Raw genomic sequence first — 11,969 nt, 5'->3', positions numbered from 1 at the left:
TATGCTTAGATGAAATCGAAGGAAAGAAGCAGTAGAAGCAAACGGAAAAATCTGATTCGAAGGTTAGGAGGTGTAATCTAAGGAAAGGGGGCGTTTGATTGGAAGATAAGGCGGGGAGCCGATGGGAGGAGCATAGCCTGTCCAAAAGGGCAAAATCCTAGCAAAGCACGTGAGCAAGCATTGACTAGGGAGGAGACCAAGGACTAAGTTGTCAATCCCTCAAAAAATACCATGCTCTAATGAAAACATCACAACTACAAGGACAAAATGTGACAAAACCTACAAAATCATATGGCTAATGTGTAAAACAAGAAAAAGTTAGTGGCTAATGTTTAAATCTGAGAAAATTATTGTTGCTAACTTGTTCCACTTTTAATAATAAATAAAAAACTTATAATATATATATATATATATATATATATATATATATATATATATATATATATATATATATATAACAAAGTAATGATAATAAGAATAAATAAAAAAACTTATAATAATATATAAAGAGTTTTATTAAATTATAATAATAACATAATTAAAAACAATAATTTTTTTGGTAAAATATTTTTTTTTATTTTGGTACAGAATTATATTCTGTAACTAATTGACTATGAAATATTCTGTGGCCAAATAGCTACGGATTTAGACTCTGTAGCTATTTTGCAAATTCAAAAATAATTTAGATACACAAATAACAACAGTTAACCTTTCCGCTACAAGTTACGTTGTAGATTAGCTATAGATTTTTATTGTGTAGCAAATTTTCGTCACAAAGTAGCTACAAATTTCTATTATGTAGCAAACTAGCTACGTATTTTTATTTCATAACCGATTTTGTAGCCAACTAACTACGAAAATGGATTACGTAACAATTTCTGTAGCAAACTAGCTACAACCAACAACCATATAGTATATTTCATAGTAAAATAGCTACAAGTTTTGATTTTGTAGCAACAATTCAAGATTTAGCTACGGAAATTCAACCCCATAACTATTTCCGTAGAAAAATAGCTACGGCCAACCATTTTGTAGCATATTTTGTAGTATAATATCTACAAAGTTTGATTACGTAGTAAACTTTTGTAGTTATTCCTAGTTTAGCTATGAAATGTAACTTCGTAGCCATTTCCGTAGCAAAATAGCTACGAAAAGCCATTTTGTAGCACATTCCATTATAGAATAGCTACGGATTTCAATTTCGTAGCAAGTTTTCGTAGCTATTTAGGATTTTTCTTGTAGTGATGGTCGAGTATATGAAGCTAAAGTTTTGGTGAAGGCATGGGTGAACTTTAAGGAGTTGCAAGAATTCAAGGCTATTGATGCATGATCTAAATGACTAGAAGTGTTAACAAGATTGTTCTTTAATGCTCTTGTAATCAGTAAACTAAGCTGCTAGCTAGTTGATGCTTAAAAAGTTTGAGTTGAATATTATCGTAGGTCTTCCATAAATAATTCTTTTCAAACTACTGATGTCTCTTTTTTCTTTTGTTCTGCATCGTGCTTTTAGGAAAACAACATGTTGGGTTGGATATAGTTCTAAAGTGACTTGACTTCTGCTTGTTTAATTATTCTCTTCTTGTTTCGGTTATCATTGCGGTGGTTATTTAGATACATTGGTATCATTATCCTCTTTCAACACACGAATCTCTCCTCCAATATTGAATGCATGATTCTTGAAAATCGTAACTATGTCAATAACATAATCATAGTGGTAAACTCTTTGTACAATTTAGTTCTTGATGGTATGGTATTTCTTGAAAATCTATTCATTTTTTTAAGATTATGAAGCTTCGGGTTTTTATTACTAGTCACCAATTAAAGAAATACACATTCAACTTAGACTAATCACCGATTAAAGGAATACCAAAGGGCTTCTAGCCCATTGGTATCCGGTGTTGCTCTCCCTTCTTAAGGTTGAGGGTTCAAATCTCGTCATTGATATAGATGGATTTAAGAAGTAGGATATAAATTTTCCATTTAAAAATTTTCCGTTTAAAAAAAACAATTAATGAAATACATATTAAATAATTTATATTTAACTTGGTGCTCATAAAAATTTGGAAACTTGTTAGTTACAACAACTAATTTGTTTGGTGTAAATCAAGACTTAGGGGGTGCTTGGATAGGGAAAAAGGGTGTTTATTGCTCATTGTTTATTCCAACCACAATAAGCTAAGTTTAAGTGTTTGGATAAAATCCTTATAAATCAGCTTATTGTGTTATGAATAAACTAAATAAGCTAATTTTAATAAACATCTCCCCCTTGCTTATTGCTTATTCCCACCACAAATAAGTTAATAAACAATAAGGGGGTGTTTGGTACAGGGAAATAAGTGTAGGGGAAAGGAATTGATTCCTTTTCTTTTGTTTGGTTAATAAAAATAGTAGGGAATTGAGAAATAAATCAATTCCTTTTCCATCAAATCCATTCTCTGTTTTTAATAGGGAAAATAGAGAAACGACGTGATAGAAAATCAAAAAAAAAAGTGGAGAATCAAAAAAAAAGCGGAGAAATCAAATTGCCCCCGATTCGAACCTCACTGCTTGCAATCGATCAAGATTTTTCAAAGATTTCATGCAATCGGCCCACGTAAGTGATCAAAACATATCTTTTTTGCCCTACATATGCGATACAGAGGATCAAAGTCGTCGGCAGCACATAGGATCGAAGTCGCTATTGTTCCATTCACGCTACATAGGATCGAAGTCACGAGTGCTCCATTCACGCATTATTTGTGGCATTTTCTTTAGCGATTTTGGCACTATCATCTTCCAATTCAAGGTGTGATTGTTAATCTTCATATCAATTCTTCCAATTAAAGAATTTTGTTTGTTGAATTGTCTTGAAATCTTGCCAAGATCGACTTTTTAAACATGTTTTAGTACTATTGTAGATTTCTTTTTTTTTTTTAGATTGTTACCCTACTTTGATCGATTCATTAAACATGTTTTACAGTGGAACTTGTTTTCCTATTGCAGTTTTTTTTTTTTTTTTTTTAATTTTTACCCTACTTTGAACCACCATAAAAGCTTCATACAAGCTCGGAATGCTGCGATTTTTTTTTCAAAATGTACTCCTCTGTCTTGTCTACGTTTTAGAATAAAAAAACAACTCAATTGGTTAAGTTTTGGTTGAGTTATATGGCCACGAACAGGAGCTGTTATAATTGCCGCATAATATTTCAGCACTTTTTATATATTTTGTCCAACTTTGAACCATCATAAAAGCTTCATACAAGCTCGGAATGATGCAATTTTTTTTCAAACTGTACTCCTTCGTCTTGTCTACATTTTAGAATCAAAAAACAGCTTAATTGGTTAAGTTTTGGTTGAGTTATACAGCCACAAACAGAAGCTGTTATAATTGATGCATAATATTTCAGCACTTTTATATATTTTGTCCAACTTTGAACCATCATAAAAGCTTCATACAAGCTCGGAATGATGCAATTTTTTTTTCAAACTGTACTCCTTCGTCTTGTCTACATTTTAGAATCAAAAAACAGCTTAATTGGTTAAGTTTTGGTTGAGTTATACAGCCACAAACAGGAGCTGTTATAATTGCTGCATAATATTTCAGCACTTTTATATATTTTGTCCAACTTTGAACCATCATAAAAGCTTCATACAAGCTCGGAATGATGCAATTTTTTTTTCAAACTGTACTCCTTCGTATTGTCTACATTTTAGAATCAAAAAACAGCTTAATTGGTTAAGTTTTGGTTGAGTTATACAGCCACAAACAGGAGCTGTTATAATTGCTGCATAATATTTCAGCACTTTTATATATTTTGTCCAACTTTGAACCATCATAAAAGCTTCATACAAGCTCGGAATGATGCAATTGTTTTTTTCAAACTGTACTCCTTCGTATTGTCTACAATTTACAATCAAAAAACAACTTAATCGGTTAAGTTTTGGTTGAATTACACAGCCACAAATAAGAGCTGTTATGCATAGTATTTGAGTACTTTTTATAAATATTGTCAAACTTTGAACCATCATAAAAGCTTCATACAAGTTAATTTTTTTGTAGACATGGCAGGGAGAAACAAACACACATGGACTACTGAAGAGGATGCAAAGTTAATTGAAGCATTGTTGAAGTTAAATGTATCCGGAAAGTATGGTGGTGCTGACAACGGATTCAAACCCGGTTATTTGAAGGCAGTGCAACAAGTACTAGATATAGGTCTTCCTAACTCGGGTTTGAAAGCAGAGCCTCATATTAAATCAAGGATGAAGACATGGAAAAACCATTTCAACATCGTGCACGACATGGTATATGGAACAAACACGAGTGGATTCGGCTGGGATACAAATAAATGTTGTATTACTGCTGATGCTGAAGTTTGGGATGAGTACATAAAGGTACTATAATGATTATGTTTGTAGTATTTTTAGCGTCATTAAAACTTATTGTAAATGAATAATAACCAAGTAATTTTGTGCCATGTTTGTAGAGTCATAAAGGTGCTGCATGTTTTCGCGATAAACCATTTCCCCAATTTGATAACCTATGTAAAATCTTCGGGAAGGATAGAGCTACTGGTCATGGAGCTACTGATCTTGGTGAAGATATGACTGAGACACAAAGAAACTCACCTGTTGATGTGGAAGGGTTGGAAGAGATTGTTGAAGAGACGCAACAAACTGTTCATGTCAATAGTAAACGTAAAAGACCTCTAACGGATGACACGAAAAGCTCTTATAAGGAAGCAGCGAAAGAAATGAAAGAGACTTTCAAGGAGGTTGGTGAAAAACTTAATGAAACAATATACAATATAGGAAGGCAAGAAAATAAGGAAGCATGTGATTTGATAGATAAAGTTATCGAAGATATACAACGCATGCCAAATATCAATGTAAAACAACGAATTAAAGCGATTGACATATTTAGCAAAGATCAATTTCGTGCCCGGGCGTTTTTTAAGATTACAGAAGAAGAAAAGATTTGTTACATGGAAATGATTGGGGATGGCTCAATATCATGATTAGGTTATTTTAAGTGATGTTTTTTTTTAGTTTTTACGAATATTGAATTTGACTCTTTGCACATTTTGTATTAGGTATAGTTACGTTTTTTTAGTTTTTAGGAATATTGAATTATACTTTTTTATATATCCTACATTGGACATAGTTTTTGAATAGTATGATTTGCATGCTTTTTTAAAATCTATTTGTAAGTTATTTTTTTATATTGGAAATATGTTTTCCAATACAAGATGTATAAAAAATAATATTAATTGATTAGAAAATAAATTATATAGTAACAATTAATATTAAAATTAAAAAATTAAAAAACATAAAAGATGTATATTTTGACTAATTAAGATGTACATCATAATGCACTTTTATAAAAAATATTGTTTGAAAATGAATAAACAAGGTAAAAAAAAAACTCATTTCCATTTCATTGATTAATACAACCAAACAAGAGAAATGATTCTCAAAAACATTTCTCTAATGGATTCTCAGTTCTACCAAACAGGGGAGTCAATTCTCTTTCTCCGACTTTATTCTCTTTCTCTGCATTTCCATTCTCTACACCAATTCCACTTCTCTGTACCAAACGCACCCTAAGTTAATAAGCTAATCCAAACACCCCCTTAATTTCTGAAATTTTTTAATCCTAAAAGACTTCTTCCCAAATTGTTTTCAACTACTCTTTGTGAATGCATGAAAAAATATTGTTGCCCCTAATACCTTAAAAAATGACCGCAAAATATTTCCATACAATTACCATAACCCATTTTCACTCTTTCGATCTCTCTGGCGATTTTGACTGACAAACCTTGTCGCTTTCACCACCACGCCACCAAGAACCACCGGCGACGTTTGGTGCTTCTCCTCCCTCCTTTCTCTTTCTCTTTCTATTGCGACTATAATTTCGAGTTTAATTGCAATAATATTGTGATTTCGGTGCATACCACCACCGCCACTGCCTTCTCCATTTGTTCTTTAGCGACTACCACCACCATTCTTTTTCTGATGGTATTATATATTAACAATGAAAAGTATGGGTGAGAAGTCTCTAAAGAAGGGTAAATACGTAATATACTTTTCCTTAGAATAATCAGTTTTGTTGAAGGTGCGTGGTTTGAAACTGATTATTAGACCCGTAATATACGTGTGTGTGTGTGTGTATATATATATATATATATATATATATATATATATATATATATATATATATATATATATATATAGGGTTAGGTTCATATAAGACGGCCTAATTTTGTGAGATCGTGAGATGCATTTTTTTATTTTTTTTATTTTTTTAGTTAATTCAAGTTCCGAAAATAATATTTAAAAAAAGAATTTTTTGATTTTTCTATTTATTTTGCATTTTAAAATTATTTTTAGAATATGTATAGTGTAATATTCTATTTAAAATATTTCACGTATTTTTCAAAAAAAAAAAGGATTTTTTTTTTATTATTTTTATTTTTTTAGTTTAATTCAAGTTCCGAAAATAATATTTAAAAAGAGAATTTTTAGATTTTTCCATTTATTTTGCATTTTAAAATTATTTTTTAGAATATGTCAATGTAATATTCTATTTAGAATATTTCACGTATTTTTCAAAAAAAAAACGGGATTTTTTTTTTATTTTTTTATTTTTTTTTATTTTTTTTAGTTAATTCAAGTTCCGAAAATAATATTTAAAAAAAGAATTTTTGGATTTTTCCATTTATTTTGCATTTTAAAATTATTTTTAGATTTGGTCTCACGGTCTCACAAAATTAAAATGGTCTCAAATAAACCTGAACCTATATATATATATATATATATATATATATATATATATATATATATATATATATATATATATATATATATATATATATATATATATATATATATATTGAAGAAACGAACCAATGAATACCTTGACTTTATTGCCTTTTTGATGAATTTCTTTCCTTCCTCGCATTTATAGAAAGAAACCAACAAACTAATTACTAAATCATTGTTCGATTACAGAGATTGAAAACTTTAAAAAATCTTGTGCATTTGAAGTAAACGTTTAAAAAAATTAATTGAAAACTTTAAAAGATCTTATGCATTAATTGTTCGCAATTATTTTGAAGTAAATTTTAAAAATAAATCTTATGCATTTGATCGATGCACTACTTTTTTTCTATTATGATTGTTGTTCCATCGGAAACAAAATATCAACGTGTTTATGTGTTCATGTAAGAAGTTTAGAAAATCTTATACATTTAAAGTAAACTTTTTAAAAAAAATTGAAAATTTTAAAAGATTTTATGCATTAATTGTTCGCAATTAATCTTAAGCAAACTTTAAAAAAATCTTATGCATTTGATCAATGAACTATTTTTTTCCTATTATGATTGCTGTGCCAACGGAAACAAAATATCAACGTGTTTATGTGTTTGTGTAAGAAGTTTAGAAGGATTTGATGAGCAACAATGACTTTTCTTATTAATTGTGATGATCACGTAGATACAGGGAGCAAAAAAGAAAAAAAAATGTAAACTATAAAATGGTGATTCAATACTTATGTACAACTAACAAATGACATACTAATGAGTGTTATATAATTTGCATAACGTTAATCACCATAATATTTTAAATGAAAGTTCATTATAAAAAATTATATGCATCCGTCCGATGAACAATTAATTTAAACGAGAGCTATTGTTTATTTAATATAGAGATGGTTGCAGAAGAAATGAAGTTGAGGCTTGTGGTCAAAACGTGCAGATTTTAGGGACCCACTAGAGTTTTGAACAAATTAAGAAGAATTTGGTGGGTGGGAATGAAATTGAGGTGTTTGATTACCAGATAATGGGGACTGAGTTCTTTTCTCCAGAAACCTTTTCTTAGTTTTTAGCAATTGTTAGGAGGATTAACCAATTGGAATTGGAATTTGATTCCGATGATTTGGGTGGAAATGGGAGAGAGTTTTGTATTTGTACTTGGTAAGAACCAAAAGTTCCAAGTTGCATAAAGTTGGGTTGGTTAAGTTAGTTATTTTTAGTTAGGTGTATGTGTATATATACGATCTCATGTAAATGTTCAAGGTTAATGAGAATAACAATTCAAAATCTTCATCTTTTTCACTATATTTTTCTGCAATCATATGGTATCCGACCAATTTTTTAGCTTATGTTCATGTTGTGATGAATTCATCTTGTTCATCAAACATTATTTTGATTCAATACGTTTGAATTCAAACGATATCTAAATCATCCGATATGTTTAATCTTCCCAATGATCAAAAATCATTAGATGATCCATTTTTCTTATTACATTGCAAGAAGAACGGCCACACTCAAGATAAATGTTACATGCTTCATGGATTTCCAATTGGTTTCAAGTTTACAAATGGGTCCAAGAATAATCGTCTAATTCCATTTTCATTAATCAATAACCTTTGATGCAGAATTATGTTGTTATTACTTCATCTGATAACAAATCATTGTAGTACTCTCAAGAAAATTGGGTTCCGTAAATGGTGTTACTACTTTCATATGAGAGCAAATCAGGTAATTTCTATAGTCTAAACCTCAGTTCCAATTGTTAAAAATCAAACGTGTGGATAGACTCCGGTGCTACTGGATATATTTATATCAAGAAATATACGTTATTGTTTAGAAAAATACTAACATAAGAGTACGTTTACATTTATAGCATATATGCATATCAATATACATTATATGCATATGTATACATTCATATGATGCATATCCATATGCATATAAATGTATATGTATGCATATGATGCATATTAACATGCATATATTCATATAAATGTATATATGTGCACTTATGCATGTCCATATGCATATGGATATACGTATATCTATATATAATAGTTTTGTCTCATATGTAGCATATGTATATAAATATATATGATGCATATGCATGTAAATGTGTATATATATATATATATATATATATATATATATATATATATATATATATATATATATATATATGTATATATATGTGTGTGTGTGTAATAGGCATGGGCATATCCATGTACACTTATGCATCTCCTTATGTGTATACATATATGCTTATATTGTAGATTTGTGTCATATGCATGTGTATATGCATAAAGAAATATGGCATTCTTGAAATTAAGATACTTGACTTGCATGTGGATTAATCACTATGCGATGTGCATTTGACATTTAGAAATTATGTGAAAAATAAATGCATGCATCTAGTTGACATGTTACATAAAAAATAGAAATTTAAAGTTCAATCGCATTGTGCATTTGAATAATGTATAATATAATATAAATGTGATTGACATTTTTGTGCAAATTGTAAGTGTATAATTCTTTAATTCAATGTTTTATACAAATATGACAGTAAACAATGATAGATAACCATTTGGATAATCTCATGATAAAGTTAGTTGGTTCTAATTTTACTTTTTGTTAGTCATATGTCACATGGACGGTTTTTTCCCCTATGATAATCTTTTGTTCCATAATGGTAGTTTAGTATAACTGTGATGTGGATTGGATTGCAGGTTTGTGAGTACTAATGAGTCCTATTTTAGATTGGTTATTTAAAAATTACGTATTTACATGAGAATTTTATTAGGTATGGTCGTTATTACCCTTGGTCCTATATTGGTCAGACATTATTCCAATACTATATATTACCCCTGCTTATATATTGGTTAGTCATCTACAAATTTAGGTTTAGATGGAAGTGTAAATGGAGTATATTTTTTAAATTAAGAAACTTAGCCTACATGTGCACTTAGTCAATGTGTCCGTGCATTTTATTTTAAGAAACCATGTGAAAAAATATATACATAAATCCAATGCATCAAAATGTTTTAATTACTTTTCAATTGTTTATGCAGTTCAACATCTAAATTTGCTATGTAGCGTGTTTTGTGTGTGGTTACACTTACTCTGTTGAACTGTTCATGGATTTCATACAAAACATCCATTTCTATGTATATTTATACAATTCAACATCAAAGTTAAGTATATATACAAACTATCAAAAGAACCTGGCCTATAGATGTGAAAATCGCATACTTCATCAATTTCACATAGTCGCTTGTTGCGTCAAAAACAATAAGATCAAATTGACCATCATGGTTGAAAAGGATTATACACCGATAGTTGAGATATCCACCTGAACACACATGGGAAAAAATGTAATTAAAAAGGAAAAACCTAAAAACAAAATAATCCAACTAATAGCATAATAGATTTTGATTTTGAAGGTTTCTGTGAAACAAATAGGAAAAAAAAAAAAAAGTAATGCATCAATCAAATGCATAAGGCTTTTTTTTTTTTTTAATTTACTCCAAATTAATAAGTTTTTAGTCTCTATAGTCGAACAATGATTTAGTAATTAGTTTGTTGGTTCTTTCATTTAATTGCAAGGAGCAAAACAAAATCATCAAAAAAGAAATCGATTCAAGGTACGATTTTGAAGCAGTTCATCTTAGTTCGTTGGTTCCTTCCCTAAAATGGAGTTGGTTGTTGAACTTGATTATATATATATATATATATATATATATATATATATATATATATATATATATATATATATATATATATATATATATATATATATATATAATTGAATGTTCTTTTATAAGTATATCTATATATAATGATGGCATTCTTTCTCCTTTAATAAAAAAAGGAAGAATAATATCGAATTCCTTCCACCCTCCGCATAAAATGGTGAAATCTTTTAAACATGGAATTTGAAAGATTCAAACGGAACTTAATTCAATTCAGCCCATTTGGTAACAGACCTATCTGGAATGGAATCTCAAGTTCCAATTCGGTCTGAATCCATGAATCCAGCATGTGCTTAGTTTCTTGGTAAAAACAACTTATGTTAACAAAAAACTTGACTAGGGAATCAATTTGGTCTACTAATCATATATCTTGAATATAGTTGTTTAAAACAGAAAAGGTAGTCCTTTGATTGCAATACGACGACGACGACGATGCAAGTTACAACTTTGGATTCTAGATACAAGCTATCTAAATTGAAACATCCCAAAAATTATAAGATAAAAATTTTATTTTCAAGTAAACACATAAAAACCATTTATTCTTATCAACCATTCAAAGGTATGTCATAGTAAAATAGTTATCAAAGTACAATCCCAAAATCATACGGTGCGGAAATATGGGTGGATGTGTTGCTATCAAACCGAGCCCTTCCTTTTCGAAAGTACCTAAAACCATAAATATGAAACCCTAAGTACAAAACTTAGTGAGTTCCTCAAAATACAACATACCATACATAAATGTGATTTAGATTTTCGCTAATTATGTTAATTTTGTGAAAAGACCTAAAAACTCCGTATAACTTTTCCATGATCAAACATGCTCTATGTTTGTATTTTTTTATAATAAAGTTCATTGCTATTTTTTGTTATTGGACAAACCTAAACATCAGACCGACCTACATTGGTCTTGATTTGTTTAAAAGGACTGAAGGCTAGAATTCTTTCTTTTGCGACATTGTATTTCACTTTTTTTTATAAAGTTTGAAAATTCAACTCAGATATGGCATTGTTGTTTCAAATAATAATAATCTACTTTCCTTTTTAACAATAATAAAAACATACTAATCTTTTTAAACAATGACAATTTTAATTCTTTATGTCTGTTGTTTTTAGTATATGTTATCGCTAGTTACAAAATTGTAGTCTGTATCACGGAATGTTAAAACATGTATAATACTTTTTATAGTTTATGTAAGCTCACATATTATCAAAAATAAAAATATAAGCTGGTTAATGACGTCCAACGGCAGTGAGGGACGACATACCAATCTCATATGTCCCATGGCAGCGTTGGACGAAACACTGCCGTCTACAGTGGTCAGCAGGGCCGCTCTAGGCGAAGGAAGTTCTACAGTAACCATTGAAGGTGCCCCACAACCGCCAATTTACCAGCCAAGAACAACCCCGGTGGGGCCACTTCCAACTACGT

The 11,969-nt window shown here is 29.7% G+C and overlaps 1 protein-coding gene across 1 annotated transcript; it reads left to right on the top strand.

The window, feature by feature from the left end:
• The first annotated feature begins 4,041 nt into the window (after positions 1 to 4,041).
• Positions 4,042 to 5,051, top strand: LOC111897336 (uncharacterized). The gene is made up of 2 exons (XM_023893292.3): positions 4,042 to 4,374; positions 4,467 to 5,051. The coding sequence occupies exons 1-2, from the start codon at positions 4,042 to 4,044 to the stop codon at positions 4,995 to 4,997; spliced, it is 864 nt and encodes a 287-aa protein (XP_023749060.1). The 3' UTR covers positions 4,998 to 5,051.
• The last annotated feature ends 6,918 nt before the right edge of the window (positions 5,052 to 11,969 follow it).

The sequence above is a fragment of the Lactuca sativa genome, chromosome 8 (genome assembly GCF_002870075.4).
Source record: "Lactuca sativa cultivar Salinas chromosome 8, Lsat_Salinas_v11, whole genome shotgun sequence".
NCBI lineage: Eukaryota > Viridiplantae > Streptophyta > Magnoliopsida > Asterales > Asteraceae > Lactuca > Lactuca sativa.
This window is presented reverse-complemented; position numbering and strand designations above follow the sequence as displayed.

Coding starts and splice junctions, on each gene's coding strand:
- LOC111897336 (XM_023893292.3), top strand. CDS start 4,042: ATGGCAGGGAGAAACAAACACACATGGACTACTGAAGAGGATGCAAAG. Junction 4,375..4,466: donor TTTGGGATGAGTACATAAAG/GTACTATAATGA, acceptor CCATGTTTGTAG/AGTCATAAAGGTGCTGCATG.